The sequence below is a fragment of the Mirounga angustirostris genome, unplaced genomic scaffold (genome assembly GCF_029215605.1).
Source record: "Mirounga angustirostris isolate CCGP_5_RB_7025 unplaced genomic scaffold, mMirAng1.0.hap1 SCAF_7, whole genome shotgun sequence".
Lineage (NCBI taxonomy): Eukaryota > Metazoa > Chordata > Mammalia > Carnivora > Phocidae > Mirounga > Mirounga angustirostris.
Window position 1 is genome coordinate 59,857,854 of NW_026991715.1, and position 20,150 is coordinate 59,878,003.

Below are 20,150 nucleotides of genomic sequence, written 5' to 3' on the forward strand. Positions count from 1 at the left end.
GATTTTTCTTGCTTCTTGAGGTAGGCCAGTATCGCTATAAACTTTCCTCTTAGAAATACTTCTGCTGCATCCCAAAGATTTTATTTTATTTTTTTTTGAAAGATTTAATTTCTTTATTTAGAGAGAGAGTGTGTGTGAGCAGGAGTGAAGTGGGGGGGAGAGAGAGAGGAAGAGAGAGAATCTCAGACTCTCTGGCGAGCATGAAGCCTGACTCAGGGCTTGATCCAGTGACCCTGAGACCATGACCTGAACTGAAGTCAGGAGTCCTACGCTCAACCAACTGAGCCACCCAGGCACCTAAGTGGCGTCTAAAATCCCAAAGATTTTAGACCATTGTGTTTTCCTTTTCTTTTGTTTCCATGTAATTTTTGATTTCTTGGTTTGACTCTTTCATTGTTTAATAGCATGTTTATTTAATGTCCATGTATTTGTGCTCTTTCCAGACTTTTTCTTGTAATTTCTAGTTTTATAGCATTGTGGTCAGAAAAGATGCATGGTATGATTTTGATTTTTTTGAATTTGTTTAGAGTTTTTTTGTAGCCTCATATGTGATCTATTCTGGAAAATGTCCAGTGTGCACTTTAATGTGTATTCTGCTCTTTTAGTATGGAATGTTCTGAATATGTCTTAAATCCACCTGGTCCAGTGTGTCATTCAAAGCCACTGTTTCCTTGTTGATTTTCTGTTTGGATGATCTGTCCATTGATGCAAGTAGGGCGTTAAAGCCCCCTACTATCGCCATTATTGTATTAGTCTTGTTTAGTTCCTTTATATTTGTTGTTAACTGTTTTATGTATTTGGGTGCTGCCATGTTGGGGCATAAATATTTAGAGTTGTTGTATCTTCTTGTTGGATTGACCCCTTCATTATTACATAGTGTCCTTGTTTGTCTCTTGTGGTCTTTGTTTTAAGTCTATTTTGTCCAATATAAATATTGCTACTCTGGCTTTTTTTTGGCATCCATTTGCATGATAAATGTTTTTCTGTCCCCTCACTTTCAATCTGCAGGTGTCTTTTGGTCTGAAGTGAGTCTCTTGTAAGTAGCATATACATGGGTCTTATTTGTATATCCACTCTGTCACACTGTGTCTTTTGATTGGAGTATTTAGTCCATTTACATTCAAAGTAATTATTAATAGATATGTGTTTATGCCATTTTGTTACTTGTTTTGTGGTTGTTTCTATAGATTTTCTGATTCTTCTCTTGCTATTTATAGGGACAAGGTTCATTGGCTTTCTGTAGTGATATGTTTGGATCCCGTTCTCTTTAATCTTTGTATATTTATTACTGGGTTTTGATTTGTGGTTACCATTAGGTTTGTATATAACATCTTCTGCATATAGCAGTCTATATTAAGTTGATGGTTGTTTAAGTTTAAACTCATTCTTTACTCCTCTTCCTCCCACCTTTTAGGTGTATAGTGTCATATTTCACATCCTTTTATTTCTTGAATCTCTTCAATGATTTTTACAGAAATACTTATTTTTACTGCTTTTGTGCTTTTTACTTTTCATACTCTCACTTATGGTCTTTCTTTTTCACTCAAAGAGTCCTCTTTAAAATTTCTTATAGGGCTGGTTTAGTGGTCTGTTTTTTGGAGGAAGTCTTTATCTCTCTTTCTATTCTGAATTATATCCTTACTGGATAGAGCATTCTTGGCTACGGAGTTTTCCCTTTTACCACTTTGAATGTATCATGCCACTCCCTTCTGGCCTGCGAAGTTGCTGCTGAAAAATTCACTTGTAGCCTTAAGGGATTTTCCTTGTATGTAACTGTCTTCTTTTCTCTTGCTTTAAATGTTTTTCCTTTATCCCTATTTTTTGCCATTTTAATTGCTATGTGTCTTGGTGTGGACCTCCTTGGGTTGAATTTTCTGGAGGATCTCTCTGCCTCCTAGATCTGGATATCTGTTACCTTCCCCACATTAGGGAAGTTTTCAGTTATTATTTCTTCAAATAAATTTTCTGCCTCTCTCTTCTTCTGAGGTCCCTGTAATGTGGATGTTACTGTGCTTGATAGGCTTGTTAGAATTGCTGAGTTCCCTAATACTATTCTCAATTTATATACTTTTCTTTCCTTTGCTCAACTTGGTTACTTTGTATTACTCTGTCTTCCAGGTATTAATTCATTCCTTGGCTTCATCAAGCCTGCTATTTATTATATGAAGTGTATTTTTTTTTTTTTAAAGATTTTATTTATTTATTTGAGAGAGAGAATGAGACAGAGAGAGAGAGCATGAGATGGGGGAGGATCAGAGGGAGAAGCAGACTCCCTGCTGAGCAGGAAGCCCGACGCGGGACTCGATCCCGGGACTCCAGGATCATGACCTGAGCCAAAGGCAGTCGCTTAACCAACTGAGCCACCCAGGCGCCCATGAAGTGTATTTTTAATTTTACTTATTGTGTTCTTGACCTCTGGTTCTTTTTTTATCTCTGTTAAGGGTCTCACTGATGTCCTCCACTCTTTTCTCCAGTCCAGTGAGTATCTTTGTGATCATTACTTTAACTTTTCTTCCAGGCATCTTATTTATATTCATTTTGCTTTGGTCTCTAGCTGTGGTTTGGTCCTGTTCTTTCATTTGGGAGATGTTTCTCTGTCTTCTCATTTTGTTTGACTTTCTGTGTCTGTTTCTCTGTGTTAGAGAAGTCAGCTACTTACCTTACTCATAACAATAGTAGTCTTTGAAGAAGAAGTATTATAGTGCCCTGTAGTGCAGTGTCCCTGTTCCCCAGGGTGTGTTGCAGGTGCTCTGCTGTTGAGTTCTGGCATCTTCTCCCTTCAGTCCAGTTGTTTGCTGATGCTGTCTTTACCTATTGTGAGTAGCAAGGTGTGCAGTGGTCTGCCTGTGAAACAATACCTGCCACTGCTGGAACTGCGGTCCTGCAAAACAAGTGGGTCAGGAGATGTGGTATTGGCAGGGTGGTCTTCTCAGGGAGGGACCCCACAGCACCACAACTCAGGGGAGCATGCCTGGGAAGGGCTGATCTGCCAAAGCACATGTGGCGGGGCTCGGTTTGGTGTAAGCAGGTTAAGTAGCATGTGGCCACCCACACAGTGTTGGTTTCCGCAGGTGGCTGTTATTTATGCTGGGGAGCAGGGGAGGAAAATGTCACCTGCCAGCTTCATTTTTCCTGGAGGGGTCTCCCATGATACCTGTCTTTCCAGGCCCGTGCTCTGAGATGAGCAAATCTCTGTCCTTCTTGTCTGCCTGTGGCATTTTTCGAACTGCTGGTTCTACACTGCATCTGCATAGGCTGTTTTTCATGCTGTCTCTTTAAGATGAGGGACTCTGTTTCCTAACACCTTCTGGGCTCACCCAGAGCTGAGCATGCTGGTTTTTAAAACTCTAGGTTTTAAGTCCTGCTGGTTTTAAGAACTCATGAAATTTCAAAGGCAAATATGGAGATTCATCCTCCCAGGTAGTATGAAGATCTGTCTGCTGCTCTTCTCTGCCGTTGGCTTCTTCTCTGCTGTGGCAGACTGCGGTCCTTTTGCTCCCAGACTGTGTCCTCACCCTTTATACCTCCTTTGGTGTGGACTCTTCCTGCCCTTCACTGTGGAGTGCGTTCTGGCAGCCCTTGGGCAGTTTCCTGGGTTATTTCCGCTGCTGTGGGTGTTACCTAGTTGTATCTGTGGGAGGAGCCGAGTTTAGGGTCCTCCTACTCTGCCATCTTCCCGGCCAACCTCTCCTATTAACTTTATGACCCTGGCACGTACCTTTCTTTGGTGGAAAGAGTTAACAACCTTGATGTAAATTCTTCAGTTTGGCACTATCTGTATTTTACTAAAAAGCAATACTTCAAGGTTTTGTTTTGTGTTTCTACACGTGGCATCCTGGAGGAGAGTGTGTGTGGTGTAGTGGTAGAGGTAGCAGCCAGTTGGAGGGTTGAGGAATGAGTGAGTTTGAGAAAATGGAGATGGAGAGCTGAAGCAGCGCTTTACTACACACTAGAGGAGGAAGAGCGTTCCTGGCGTTTTGCTTTTTCTTAGGGTTAGGCCTTTTGAAAGAAGTTGAAATTGGATCTCTATGTTACATAATTTGTCCTTTTCTTAATCTTCCTAGCCTCCACCAGGCACTGTGAAAATGCCTAATGTACCCAGTACACAACCAGCAATAATGAAACCAACAGAGGAACATCCAGCTTATACACAGATTGCAAAGGTTAGTTCATGTTATGTGTGTAAATTTGTATTGGAAATTACAGTATCAATAACATCTTCAGAATAGAAGAATTCTTTATATGTTGCCTTACTTTTTTTTTTTGCCTTATTTAATTTTTTTTTTAAGATTTTATATATTTATTTATTTGACAGAGACACAGTGAGAGAGGGGACACAAGCAGGGGGAGTGGGAGAGGGAGAAGCAGGCTTCCTGCGGAGCAGGGAGCCTGATGCGGGGCTCGATCCCAGGACTCTGGGATCATGACCTGAGCTGAAGGCAGATGCTTAACAGCTGAGCCACCCAGGCACCCCTGCTTTATTTAATTTTTAACTTACTTTTGAGTCTGGGTTAGCTAGTTTGTCAACCCTATAATACAGTTCTTTTTCAGCTTATAATATTTACTTTATACTGTTATTAGCAGTTACTGAATTCATATATCCTCTTGAGGAACAATTTCTTTAGGGAAATTTTTGTTGCCTTTTGTTGGGTTTACTCTTTAATGCACAATGCTATTATAGTACCAATGATAAGGTAATATAAACTATTGGAAAAGAGTTGTAATGGCTAAGCAAAGGACAGTGGTAGGAAGTAGCAGGTGGTAAAAATATGAGAATAAAGGAGATGAATAGGATGCCTTGTATTACATAAAGGCAGATGGAGTTACAAACCAGAATTTCTGAATCATATCCTTTTTCATCTCATTGTCTTCTAAAATAGAAAATACTGTATATTCTTGCATTGGAAACCTTAGGCACCATTCAGACCAATTCTTAAGAGGCAATTCAGTTGTCATTTTCTCACTTTGTCTGTTTTGCCTCAATTGTTCCCTTTGTTCTTCATTCTCATTTAGGCACAGAGGTCACCTTAATTTTATTTTCCCAATTAGAACTCTAACTACCCTTACTGAGAGAATTTTGTCCTGTTCTAAATGTGCCCAATATTCTCACTGATGGTTTTCATAACCAAAAAAACCAAAATCAGGGATTCCTAGGTGGCTCAGTCAGTTAAACATCTGCCTTCAGCTCAGGTCATGATCACAGGGTCCTGGGATCAAGCACCGCATCAGGCTCCCTGCTCTGTGGGGAGCCTGCTTCTCTCTCTGCCTGCTGCTCCCCCTACTTGTGCTCTTTCTCTCTCTTTGAAAAATAAATGAATAGGGGCGCCTGGGTGGCTCAGTGGTTAAGGTCTGCCTTCGGCTCAGGTCATGATCCCAGGGTCCTGGGATCGAGCCCCGCATCGGGCTCCCTGCTCCACAGGAGGCCTGTTTCTCCCTCTCCCACTCCCCTTGCTTGTGTTCCCTCTCTCGCTATCTCTCTCTCTGTCAAATAAATAAATAAAATCTTTTAAAAATAAATAAATAAATAAATGAATAAAATCTTAAAAACAAACCAAAATCAGTCAAGTATCTCCATGTCTTCTGAAGATGTAACCTAGAGTGAATTCCTGTATTTTTTTTTTAAGATTTTATTTATTTATTTGAGAGAGAGAGACAGAGATAGCAACAGAGATAGAGAGATCACGAGTGGGGAGGAGAGGGAGAAGCAGGCTCCCCACTGAGCAGGGAGCCCCATGACCAACTGAGCCACCCAGGCGCCCCTGAATTCCTGTATTTTGGCAGAGCATTTGAATTAAGATTCTGACATTGTATGACTCTTGATCTTGGGGTCCTGAGTTTAAGCCTCACATTGGGTGTAGAGATGACTAAAAACTAAATAAACTTAAAAGTTTCTGGCATTGTAGAGGGAGAGAGAGAGTAAAGAGCATAGTCGTGTTACAAGATTTTCTAACTCTGACAACCTATTCATTCACTGATGTTTTGTTTGTTTGTTTAAGGAACATGCTTTGGCCCAAGCTGAGCTTCTTAAGCGCCAAGAAGAACTAGAAAGAAAAGCAGCAGAATTAGATCGTCGAGAACGAGAAATGCAAAATCTCAGTCAACATGGTAGTATCCAAAGAAGTTTGAAATAAAAATAACTTAAACACTTTAAAGTATGCCTGTGCTAGCTCTAAGTCATTTGGTTTATGGATAAAGCCATGCCATTTTTTCCTGTTCTAGCAAGATCAGACAGGAGATTTCCTACTTGTTACTCTGTAGCTCTCTGATCTTGGCTGATTTGCATAGTCTTTCGATAGGTTATAACAGTGTTAGTCTTATCACACAGAAAGTGAATGTGAACATGATAATTTTGGGGTTTGGCCAGGAGCCTTTGATTCTGCACTTGGGCCCTCTTTGAGTCTATTGAAGCTTTAAGAGTGTGCCCTAAATTTGACTCTTACTTTTTTGTTTACTTAGCCCTGTTTCTAATTATGTGCCCTGTCTTCAGAAGTATAACATGCCTGTCAAATCATATTAAAAAAATGTGTGGCATGACTTTGGGAAGCCTCGGGTTTCTCAATGATACCAAAGAAATAAGTACTGAATTGATCATTTGCTATGAAATCCATTTAGACTGTGACTACCAAAGGCCACTTCAAGGGCGTTATCTTAGAGAAAGATAGCAGTGTCTGGCTAAGGGGTTAAAGAGCTAGATAAGTCATTGTTACTATGTCTAGGATAGTGATGGAGTGACAGAGCTAGGTCAGCAATAATATACTGAACTATTTCTTCCTTATCTTAGATTATGTAAGCCTAAGTCGGAGAACAACAAACACCATATGACTTCACTCATATGTGGAGTTTAAGAAACAAAACCAACAATCATAGGGGGAAAAAGAGAGGCAAACCAACAACAACTGTAGAGAACAAACTGATGGTTACCAGAGGGGAGGTGGGTGGGGTTGGGGGTTAAGGAGGGCACTTGCTGTGATGAGCATCAGGTATTGTATAGAAGTGTTGAACCACTATAATGTATCCCTGAAACTAGTATTAGACTGTATGTTAACTAGGGAATTTAAATAAAAACTAAAAATGAAATTTATATGTTCAAAGACTATTAAAAAAAAGTGTGTAAGCCTAGGGCCTTGTAAAGACACATTCATCCTTGGCCATTTTGTTGGCTTGTGACATCAGAGACAACATCTGTCAAAGGAGAAACTAAGGATTTATTTGAGATCAGTGTTTCTGAATACCTGTAATAAAATCTGTCCTGTATCCTTAGTATTTACTAATATAAGTTATTTCTATGGGAGATATTTTAGTAAAGATAGTAATGAAGAGTGAGAAATTAAGAGTTAGACTTTGTAGTATGTTACACATGTAAGTACTTATTATCTATTAACTCATTTAATTATAATTCCCTGAAGGGTGGTATAGTTATTATTCTCTTGTTATTTCTACTCTTAAATTTATTAAGAAATGTAAAATTTTATAGATGTCTTCAGCTTTTACCAAGTCTTCAAGAGTTTAAGGTACCCAACGCCCTCTAGCCAAAAAATTGCTAGGCACTTCTGTTTTCAGATTCTAGTTCTTACTTTGCTATTCTCTGCTCTTCTCAAATAGTATGAGACTTGTATGAGAAATGAATATGAAATTTGGAAAGAATTATAAATAGCGCAGACATGTTGGGAAGAATCAGACATAGGTCATTCTTTTCCAGTAAAATTTTCTCCCCTGTATGAAGTACATAAAATTGAATTTTCAAAAATTGTGGCATATAATTTCTAAAATGAGAAGTGGCCTTTAGGTGTTGTGTTTACCTTCTGTTTTTAATGTTTAGACTTCTTGCTTTAATTTTAGTGTTTTTATTGCTCCCACCACTTCCCAAGCCCTATTTTCTGTTTCATTTCTTTATAAAGACACATTTTCCCTCCTCATAGTTTGAATTTATTTTTCCTCTAGGTTTTTGAAGGTATTATAATTCCTTAGCTTCCTTCTCCTGTTTCATATTTTCTCCTAGTTTTATGGTTTTCTTACATGGATATTTTGAATATTATTTTTTCAGACTTTGGAATTTCCAGATTTGATTCTTTGGTATTAGTTAACTGTGTGTTTCTTCATGGAGTTAACAGTAGAAAACTCAAAAGATTCAAAAGCTGGTTTCCCTCTCCACATGGGCTAGGAATTATATTCAAAGACTTAAGATGCTGAAGAGGAAATTGTAGATATTTAAAAACTGCATGACCTTCACATGATAGCCAGACTCTTGGGACTTTGAGAAAGAAGTCTGTTTTTAGGGTAGAGTCACAGGGTATGTCTTTGTGCTCTTTTTTTGTTTCTTGTATCAACTGTACATAAATGGTTCCTGCTAAACATTACATGACACTGGAAAAATATTTTACCATCTAATGTTTTCTAAAGTGAAACTCTGGGGAAAAAACATTTTTTTTAAGATTTATTTTTAAGTAATCTCTACACCCAATGCAGGACTTGAACCCACAGCACTAGATCCAACAGACACATGCTCTATTGACTGAGCCAGCCATGTGCCCCTACTTTGGGAAAAAAAAATTTTTTTTTTTTTTTAAAGATTTGATTTATTTATTTTACAGAGAAAGGGAACACAAGCAGGGGGAGTGGGAGAGGGAGAAGCAGGCTTTCTGCGGAGCAAGGAATCAGATGTGGGGCTTGATCCCAGGACTCTGGGATTATAACCTGAGCCTAAGGCAGACACTTAATGACTGAGTCATCCAGGCGCCCCCTTTGGGAAAATTTTTAAAAATGCAAAGCTTGGCTTTCAAAGCTGTACAAATATAGGAATGTAGAGATGCAGCATTCGATTTATAAAACATCTATTAAATGAACAAATAATGTTCTTTATTATGAAACCAAAAATAAGAATAGCACATCTTGGTCCTAATATAATTTTTTTTTTTTTTAATTTGCAGGCAGAAAAAATAATTGGCCACCTCTCCCTGGCAATTTTCCTGTGGGACCTTGTTTTTATCAGGATTTTTCTGTAGACATTCCTGTAGAATTCCAGAAGACAGTAAAGATTATGTACTACTTGTGGATGTGTGAGTATAAAATAAATTGTATATTCAACAGAGTTTATGTTTTATTGTCAAAAATAAACACCCTTTTTGGAATTCAGATATTAAGGATAGTATCACAAATAGGTTTTTTGGTATAGCTCTTCATTTTCAGAGTGAAACATATTTCGGTATTGCAAAATTATACTGTATGTGACAATCTAAACTGAGGAAAGCATATATGAAAACTGGCATTCTTTTGAGGAAAGGACTTCTCTGTCACATATATAGTATTTTTTTGAGGAAAAAGGAATAATTGTAAAATACTATCTAGGTAATACTTGTTTTGAAAAAATTATACTAAATGAAGGCTGTTTAAAGCATTATGACTTTTTAAAAGGGCCATAAAATATTACTATAATTTTTCTTAGAGCTTTGCGCACAATTTACTTTTCATTTTCAAGTGGTTGATAAGTACTTTTATTATTGGAAGTCCTAGTTAATGTAGGATATTTTACTAAATAGAACATTAGGACATATATTTAGGCTGTGGTGCTTACGTTGTGTTGAGTATAATTACAGCTCATGTAATAACTAAAGTAAAATGTCAAGCTGTTAACAGTTTGTTCTAGGTACACAGAATTTCCACTTATTCTGTTTCACTTTTATTCCAAACAGTAGTCTCAGCCCCTTTTAATGTTATTATGTTAGTAGGAGAGGTGTAGCTGTCATGACTTCTTACCTGCATAACTGCTGGGTTTAATGGAGATTTTGTAGTGTACATTCTTGATGGAGGAAATTTATGTGTGTTACTGTATAATTGGGGAGCCGTTTTTTCCCTTCCTAAATATATGAGACAGTTTTCCTCAAAATCTTTTTAGAGCATTCTTCGTATGTGAAGTTACTTTGGAATGTGAGTAGTAATTCCTTATGGATAGTACATTCTTAACTCTTTAGTTTTTCTTTGAGATTTTGTTGTTGAGCTAGTATCTTGCTAAATCTCCAGTGTGGGCAGTATTATATACTTTTAACATTAAAGGTTTTGATTTTATATATGTCATGTAAACAACCCATATATTTTATTTAATCAATATATAATATATGCAGTATATAATAATTATTTTTTAATGGGCAGACCTGACCTAGCATTTTAAGTATAAGTTCTTTGACCTAGTGGAAAAACATATTTTGGGTGGGGGAGATAGGGGGCTGGAAGAAAATTCTATAAGGAATTTAGTAAATAGAGTTTGAATGGGAAAGGTGATTAATTTTAATTGAATGGTACTTTACTAGTACTAATTGTTTCAAAATAGATCTGTTTTGTTTTATAAATATATAACTTTCTGCAGTTTTTAGAATATAGTTTTTCTAAATCCTGTTGACAGATCTCTTATTAAAAGTATTTAAAGAGGTCTCAGTATTTAAGGAAGCATTACCTAGAATAAAGTAAGATCTAGTACCAGCTCAGTGATGTTTCTAAATTTCACTTTTAATAAGTCACTTTCAAGAAGTGTCTGCCTGTTAATGATTTCAGAGTTGATGAGTGCTTTCATACTGTAGTAATAATTCTAATGAAAGAGAGTATTTATTGAGGATTTATTTGTGCCAGGCATAGTACTAATCACTTTATATACATGATGTTATTAACTCCTAACTACACTATAAAGCAGGTATTATATTACCTAAGATAAGGAAACCAAAGCTTAGAGAATTGGAGTAACTTGTTCAAGACTACACAACAATTAGATTGGAGTTGGATAGCTTGACTCCAGAGCCCAGAGTCTAGATTTCCATGTTGTACAACCTACAACGTACCAAAATGAAGAAGTAATTTATGTTTTAAACCCAAATAAGATGGAAGATATACTTTCAAAGGTACCTTACTTGAAATAAATATTTTACTCTATAAAGGAACTGTAGCAATTAGAACTATCACTGTGAAATGAATCTTAACCTCTTTGAGTATATTCTTAAAAAAAAAGGAAAACAAGCCATTTAAAGATCAATTAGTGAAGAAGATAATTATACTGTTTAAAATCTGTTTATGTTAGGTGTCTGTGTTATAATGCAGAGCTTATCAAGAAGAATATTGTAGTGATAGTTGCAAATTTAGGTCCACTAATAACAGATTTAAGTGCTTAATAAAGCATATGGAAATTTTCTATGAAGTTGAATCACTCAACTTAAAAACTTACAAATCATGTAAACAAAATATCCTGAAAGTTTCTTTAGTGTTATATGTACACCTAGAATCCACCAAGTGGATTGGAAAGGGTTGAAATTAGCAACATAGAATCATGTGTTTCACATTACCTTGCCTTTCTATATATTTTTTGATTTGTGTATAAGTGGACTGATTGTTTAGTAAGTAGGCCTGGACATTTTACTTTTCTTTGGGGTACAAATAAATGACTTGTTGATCGTGGTTTTTGGTTACTCTGAAAACATTTAGAAAGAAATTTTAATAGATTACACAAAATTAAATTGAAATTTTTATCAATAATTGGAAGAATTTTTAATGAAATTTAAATACACATATCCATATTTTCTTAGGCAAATTAGGAGATAAACTTTTAAAAATTCTCTTAAGGCTGAAATTTGAATTGTAATGTGAATATATAAAACTTTTTTAGGCAGTTGGATGATATTTAATGTTAAAAAATAATAACTTTGTATTTCACGGTCTTTTGAAATCTGTTTTTAAGCCATTGACAGAAACTTTTATTTTGAGACAGAAGATTGTGAGTAAATTTATTAGTAAGCTAGCTTTTGTGAGAGTTAGAAATCCTAATGGTAACAAAGTTAATAAGAGTCTTCTTTGTGTAATAGAATGGAATGGAGTTTTAAACGTGGAAGAGCTCCTGTATTTCTATAGCTGAAAAATTGAAATGTAGAGGTTGATTAGCTCAATAGTATGTCTCTATAATCCAGGTGTTTTCACTCTTCCTCTGGTGCCCTTTTCTTACTCTAGAGTTTGTATATTTAGCTAGTCATTAAAGCAAATTTAAAGGCACCCTATAATGTATGTCTTTATCTTATTTTGTTAATTACTATTTTTATTTAGTAAGTTGAAAAGATTTTAAAGTTTTTAAGGTAAGTTGAGATTTTTGTATTTGGATTTACTAGGTTTTTCATTTATTTTTAATTCAAGTAGTAGTTTGTTGGTATATTTTTCTTGTATTAATTTACAATGAACATTATTTTAACTTTTGAAAAAAAATATTTCTTTTAATTCAGCCTGTGAATAAACTTTTTAAAAATCCAATAAAAAGTTATTAATTATAATGGGTAAATGTAGTTCTTTAGGATCAAAGTATAGTTAGATGGTACTCAGATTTTTTGTTTTAGGTCTTTCTGGATATGTAATTATTAACAACATATGAAGAGTTTTCCATTAACTGTGTTAATTAAAAGAAAGGTCTGCCACAGCAGCTGAAATTCATTATTTCCTTTCTTTAAAAGTAAGTTTAATCCTTTACCAAAACACCGTATTTATCCCAGCACTTTAAAAAATGATAACACTATGAAGATGAATAATCCTGAGAGATTGACTATACAGTCCCTGAAATTGCTACTGTATTGGTATTTTTAGTTCAGTGATTCTAATTAATTGCTTAAAAATGTTACAGTGAGATTGTACAGGGCACTTCTCCAGTTTTCTTCTCCTTGTATAGTCTACTCTGGGAGGAGTCTGCAGGCCTACTCTGTAAAAATGTAATTCAGAGTGTAGGATCTTTCTCCTCCAAAGTCCTCGTTCTTTCCCTGGCTGGGCCTTGGATCAGGAGGCATATCACGTGTTTCCTTCTCAAGGAAGAATCCCTTAAGGCAGTGCTTCTCTGGTAATTGCCCATTAGGAGAGGGCCAGAAGAATTGTTCCCAAACAGTACATATATTAGGACTCTTTTTCCTGTATATACTGTTTTCAAATCAAATGTGTAAGAAACAGCAATGTTTTTTGAAAGATCCTAACTGGAAACAAGGGGTGGAATACATTTGCTCTAAGGAAGAATTTTTTCATTTACAATTTTTGTTGAATGAATTCATAAATTGAATGTCAACATTTCTATTTTGTTTTTTGATTCCACAGTCCACGCTGTAACACTCTTTCTAAATATCTTCGGATGCTTGGCTTGGTTTTGTGTTGATCCTACAAGAGGGGTTGATTTTGGATTGAGTATCCTGTGGTTCTTGCTTTTTACTCCTTGTTCATTTGTCTGTTGGTACAGACCACTTTACGGAGCTTTCAGGTAAAATGTGTGTACTTTGAAATATACTCTTTAAAACCTGTGAAGTAAATAATTGGTAATTAACCTTAAGGGGAAAATTGACACATTTTCACTAAAATTTTTTATTATTGTGTAACATATTCTGATAAATTCATATGTAACATGCCTTTGTAGTAATTAGGTTTTGTAAGTCACAAAATCTCATTCTTTTCTCCCACTTGAGGAGATCAAACATGAAAATAGAGAAATGACAATAGTCTTATATCTTAATATTTGTAGAATATTATATTTCATATCATACACTTGACATTAAAGAAAATTTTGCTCTTCATTCCCCTTCAAAAAAAAAAATCACAAATGGTGATTAAAGTCTAATTCTTAAATGAACCTCGGTAAGGTCAGTATACCTATGATATTTGAAGTGAGTCATTTTTACCTAGCAAGGTAATTATTTTCTATGTAAATTCATTTTTAGCTTTTCAAAAGTTCTCACATTTGAGAACCATTAAGATTATAAGTTTATAATATTTTGCATGATATATTTTAATCAGTGGTTAGGATTAATATTTCCTAAATGCATGTTCTGTGAGGTATTAATAAATGTCAAAAAAGGGACTCATTAACCTAGGTTTGGGAAAAGCTGGATAATAAAGTTAAATTTCTTCACTTCAGGATTTCTTAGATTCTTTTAAGAGTCTAGTGTGATTTGTGATTTGACTATGAAACCATTATTTTTTTGTGGAACACCTTGTTGAACTATTGCTTTAAGAAATAAATGTTGGGAAGTGCTGATTTAGATAATAGTTCTCTATGACTCCATATATTCAACAGTTATCAACTTATTTTTGAGTAAACTTGTTTGTGAGTAACGAACTTTTTTCAGCTCTCATGAGTGAGGGGGGCAGCATTACTAGGAAACAGGTATGTATTGTGCAGATGTTATATTGGGAAAATTAGAGGGCCACATTCAGTTGTTGTTGTTTTTTCCATTTCAACATAGAATTTCTTTGATTAACCACAGTGTATATTCCTTCATTGTGGAATTAGAAACCCAGATATGTAAACAGATTAAAAAAAAAAAAAACCCAGAAGGAAAAGGGACAAGATAAGGGAATTTGGGGAGAAAAGGGGTCATTCAACAGAAAACTAAATTGGTTAGAATTGGAATGAAGGGAAGAAAATGGATGGAAGGAGGAAAAGGAGGAAAGAATCTTTGGGTATATTAGAATATGGAGGTTAGTTATCAAGGAATGGGGAGAGGTGCCTCCTTTGTATGTGGCTTGGAGAGGAATAAAAAGGACCTATTTACTCTTTCCATGACCTAGGAAGAGAGTTACTGCTGCTCTTTTCCTTGTTATCTAAGCCTGGCTCACAAGGTTTTTTAATTTTTTGACACTTGGCTTTGGCTTCTGCCTGCCTACTTCCATCATGTTACTAATATATTTGTATGATGCCGGTGGGTAGGAATAGGGTTGTTTTTGAGACTTTAAAAGTGACATGAGGAGGTGCCTGGGTGGCTCAGTTGGTTAAGTGTCTGTCTTCAGCTCAGGTCATGATCTTAGGATCGTGGGATTGAGCCCTACATTGGGCTACCTGCTGGGTGGGGAGCCTGCTTCTCTCTCTGCATCTACTCCTCCCCCTCCCCCTGCTCGTGGGTGCGCACTCTTTCTCTCACATGCTCTCTTTTTAAATAAATAAATAAATAAATAAATAAATAAATAAATAAATAAATAAAATCTTTAAAAAAAAAAAAAGTGACACGAGACTAATGACTTTGGATTTTAAACCTTCTATGACTAATGTAGCCAAAACAAACTACCAAAAACCAGCTTTCTGCCTTTTATTACTTGAAGTCACTTGCTTCCTTTTATTTCCTTTCTTTGCCAGTTGAAATAAAAATGCTTTGTGGAACATTTTTACTTCTGTCATTATTAATCTGTAAGGCTAAGTTCTTAGCTGCATCTCAGTCCTTTAGAGTTTATCCCAAATGTGTTAATTATCTGGGGTTCCCTGTTCAGAGCAGAACTGAGAGGAATAATATTTAATGGGTAAAGTTGAAATTAAAGTATTTTACCTCATTACTATACCTTCTCAGTATGTAACTTTGGCATTTCTTTCATCCACATTGCCACGTGTCTTTCCTGCTGTATCTGGTAGTTTGTTAAACCTGTATTGATGGCTCAAACAGATATATTGGTTGTGATTCTTGATATTAAATAGCTGTAAATAGACTTAATCACATAAATGCTTTATTTTAGATCAGTTTTGATAGGGATTACTGCCTTTGAGAAAGGAAAGAATCAGGATACGCAGTGTTTCATATTTTGTTTCAAGACTGATGATTAAGAAATGAAAACAAGCTTCTGAACATACTTTGTTAGTCAGTAGAAAATGGGTAGCTAAAACCTTTTAGGTCAGGTTCCTGGGTTTCTTGAGAAGTTGTTATTGAAAGCATTTAGTTGTTATTAATCAGACGCTGCAGTGAAGCTAATATGCTTTTTAAAAGTTTTCAGGTTTGGGCGCCTGGGTGGCTCAGTTGGTTAAGCGACTGCCTTCGGCTCAGGTCATGATCCTGGAGTCCCGGGATTGAGTGCCACATCAGGCTCCCTGCTCGGGGGGAGTCTGCTTCTCCCTCTGACCCTCCCCCCCTCATGCTCTCTCTCTCATTCTCTCTCTCTCTCAAATAAAATCTTTAAAAAAAAAAATAAAAGTTTTCAGGTTTTTGTTTGTTTGTTTTAAGATTCACTTATTTATTTTAGAGCAAGAGTGCACAAGCAGAGGGAAGGGCAGAGGGAGAGAGGCAGCCACCTAGGTGCCCCTAAAAGTTTTCAGGTTTTACTCTTCTCTGGCTAATGGTATATTTGCCTCTTCTGGTATAAGATTATTTAAATATCTCCTGAATTTTATTTCTCAGGTTTCCCCCAGAAGTGAAGAAGAGACTAGTAAGCAATAAGGCGCACCTTGGGTGGCTCAGTTGGTTAAGCGTCTGACTCTTGATATTGGCTCAGATCATGATCTCAGGGTTGTGAGATCAAGCCCTGCCTCCAGCTCACAGCTCACTCCCTGGGCATGGAGCTTGCTTAAAATTTTTTTCTCTCCCTCTGCCTCTGCCCTCCCCCCATTTAAAAAAAAGGAATAGTAAGCAGTAAGAAAAACATGGCATGGATTGATTTTAGAATAAACTAGTCATTGCAAGCACAGAAGTTAGAGAGGGGCGTTAGGTTTGAGAATGTGATCAGATTTTTCTTTTTTTAGTTCAGTGAATTTATTTTTTTCTTGTGTATGGTGGTAATTTCAAGTTTCTAGAGTAGCTGTTAGCTTTGTGGTGGAGTGCTAAAAATAACTAGACATATAAGGAAGCCTTTATTTCTAGAATGCAATAGAAACGTACCTTAGTCATTCGGAGTTGCATTTTTAATTGCCATATGTGGTTTATCTCTTTTGCCTCTGGCTCACAGGGTAAAAGTAAATAAATTCAGTATTCAAATTCCTTTTTGAAGGTTAACAATTAACTTTGTTATCAAGAATTTGTTGTAATTTGCTTAATAATATGGCTGAATAAACCTTTTTTTAACTCTAATCTGAGAAGAAAAATATAATTGTTTTAACTGAATTATACAATGCCTTTTTAGATTGAATTAAAGTATTTGGTAATACTTTTAAAGCCCAGTGGAAAATTTAAATCTACATTTAAGTGATTGTATCTAGTAATCACATATAACACATCATAATGATAATTACACATAATTTTAAAATGTGATAAAGGTAGAATATTTAGCAATAATCATTTTTTAATTAGTTATTATGCATGAGAAGTTGGTTTTCCAGTGTCATCTGGGTTTCTGTTTCAGTATTTTATTTGCATGCTCATTATTGAGTTCACTGGATTCTTTCAGGGGGATATAAATATTAAGATAAATAACTTATATTTTCCAGCTGCTTTACAATAATGAAGTATCCTAAGGTTAAATGAATCACTCATTGAATAATGACCATATACTAAGCTGGAGATACAAAGAAGACATGGTACTTGCCCTTAGAAATGTATAATAGAACTGATTTGAAAGTAGGCATTTCTGAAGCTTTGGCTAGTAAAATTTATATATAAAAAATGGATGGTATTCAAACACCCCCAGAATATTTGAATTCTAAAGGAATTTAATATTGGTGACATACCTTGTGTTACATCTCAAGATATAAGATCAATTATCTTCAAATTAGTCTTCTTGGATTACTTTTTGAGGATTTCAGTTTTTGATAAATATTTTTCTCTGAAATCGGTGGGGGGGATCTCTGTTTTTATTGGCACCATTGAAATATCAGAATGTTCATGAAAAAGATGGTTTCAAACTGTGTAAAATACTCTACTGTATGACTCATCTTAGTTTTCCACCAAGAAACTGGTTTTACTGTAATACTTACAGGACTTTGTCCGTCATAAGGTTATCCCTCCATCTGAATCTGAAGGTCAATGTAGAGAAGTTTCAGGTATATGTGCTTTTAAAAGTTAAGTTTAATAGCTATCAAAATTAAATCTGGACTTGTCATTTTGTCATTTACATATTTTAAAAAGATAGTAACTTTGATCTTAATTTTATGCCTCCACAAATGACTAAGCATTATGTAAATACTTTAAGATAATAGGTCATTATTAATGAGGTAGTGTTTTGTTGAAAAAGCTTACTTATTGGAAATATACTGAAAAAGGGTAAGAATCCTGGCTTCTCTGCTTAAAAGTATTGAGCTCCTAGGAAAATGCAGTATAAAACTTTAGTGCCTCAGTTTGTTGAAGGTAAATGGGATAATATTTGCAGAGTTGATAAAAGGATTAGAGATAATATATGCAAAATACTAGGTTTTATAGGTTGTCAACAAATGGTAGCTGGAATTAATGTTTTATTTTTGTGTTAGGTTTTATTATTTACTTTTGACCCATAAAACTGTTCCTTGTAATAAATCATCTTTTGCTGCTTTTAGTTCATTGTCCTCTGGTGCCTCAGTCTGAGCTAGAGGAAATCATAATTTATACTAGGGTGTATGTAGGTCCTTGTGTTGAGAGAGAAAAATAAACTTAAAAAAAATCTAGTATGACAATCTAGTCTTTTAATTGGAGTTTTTTGTTTATATTTAATATAATTACTTATTTACATGGATTTATATCTGCCTCCTATTTTTTTTTTTTAAAGATTTTATTTATTTATTTGACAGAGAGAGACACAGCAAGAGAGGGAACACAAGCGGGGGGAGTGGGAGAGGGAGAAGCAGGCTCCCCGCAGAGCAGGGAGCCCGATGCGGGACTCGATCCCAGGACCCTGGGATCATGACCTGAGCCGAGGGCAGTCGCTTAACCGACTGAGCCACCCAGGCGCCCTGCCTTCTATTTTTTTGAAGAGGAATAATTCTTATATTGTGAAAAATTTCAAAAAAATACCAAAGTTGAAAGAATTTTACATTGAACACCATATATACACCATCTAGATTCTGTCACTAACATATGGATGCATTACAGGGTAAATTGTAGACATTAGTAACTAAACTCAGTATTTGTTTACAGTTTTGGTTCTTGTGTGTGTGTTTTTTTTTTTAATGTAAAATCTGAATTCACAAACACTATCAAGATACAGTACATTATTACCTCACCCAAGAAAATTTCTCAGGGCCCCTTTACTTGAATCCCCTTTCCCACTCCTCCAGAGGCTACCGTAAATTGTTTTTTTTTTTTTGTCATTGAAGTTTTTTTTTAAATTTAAATTCAATTAATTAACTATAATGTATTACTGGTTTCAGAGATACAGGACTGTGATTCATCAGTTTTATATAATAACCAGTGCTCATTACATCTTGTGCCCTCCTTAATGTCTGTCACCCAGTTACTCCCTCCCCTCCAGCATCCCTTAGTTTGTTTCCTATGATTAAGTCTTTTATGGTTTGTCTCCCTCTCTGGTTTCGTCTTGTTTTATTTTTTCCTCTCTTCCCCTATGATACTCTGTTTTGTTTCTTATATTCCACATATGAGTGAGATCATATGATAATTGTCTTTCTCTGATTGATTTATTTCATTTAGCATAATACCCTCTAGTTCCATCCACGTCGTTGCAAATAGCAAGATTTCATTTTTTGATGGCTGCGTAATATTCCGTGTGTGTGTGTGTGTGTGTGTGTGTGTGTAATACACCACATCTTCTTTATGCACTCATCTGTTGATGGACATCTGGGCTCTTTCCGTAGTTTGGCTATTGTGGACATTGCTGCTGTAAACATTGGGGTGCAGGTGCCCCTTTGGATCACTATGTTTGTATCTTTGGGGTAAGTACCCAGTAGTGCAATTGCTGGGTCATAGAGTAGCTCTATTTTCAACTTTTTGAGGAACCTCCATACTGTTTTCCAGAGTTCTGCCTTCTATTTATATGTACTGCTTATTGTATAAAACATACCTGTTATATACCTTTTTCTTTCTTTGCCTTTTAGATCAATAAGTTCTATTTTTTTAAATATAGTTTACTTTTTTTCTCTCTTTAAGATTTATTAGAGCATGCTCAAGTGCAAGCAGGAGGGGCTGAGGGAGGTAGAGAGAGAGAGAGAATCTCCAGCAGATTCCCTGCTGAGCTCAGAGCCTGACTTGGGGCTCAGTTCCACATCCCCGAGATCGTGACCGGAGCTGAAATCAGGATCAGTCACCTAACCAACTGAGCCACCCGAGCGCCCCTATGGTTCATTTATTTTTATATAGGCCTGCTGGCAATGAATTCTCTCTGATTTATTTTTTGTTTCAAAATATATTCATTTCACATTGATTTTTTTTAGCTTTATTGAGGTATAATTGGCAAAATTATACTTAAATTGTATAATGTGATGATTTGATAGTCATACACATTATGAGAGAATTCCCACATTTGGGTTAACACATCCATCA

The 20,150-nt window shown here is 35.7% G+C and overlaps 1 protein-coding gene across 2 annotated transcripts in view; it reads left to right on the forward strand.

Annotated features, from left to right (window-relative positions):
- The window catches only part of SCAMP1 (secretory carrier membrane protein 1), a 123,984-nt gene that overhangs the window by 55,288 nt on the left and 48,546 nt on the right, over positions 1-20,150 (forward strand). For both annotated transcript variants that reach the window (XM_064596281.1, XM_045897012.3), the window contains 4 exons: positions 4,065-4,163; positions 5,997-6,105; positions 8,928-9,056; positions 13,099-13,258. In XM_064596281.1, the coding sequence (XP_064452351.1) occupies positions 4,065-4,163; positions 5,997-6,105; positions 8,928-9,056; positions 13,099-13,258 (497 nt within the window). The remainder of the gene's footprint in view (positions 1-4,064; positions 4,164-5,996; positions 6,106-8,927; positions 9,057-13,098; positions 13,259-20,150) is intronic.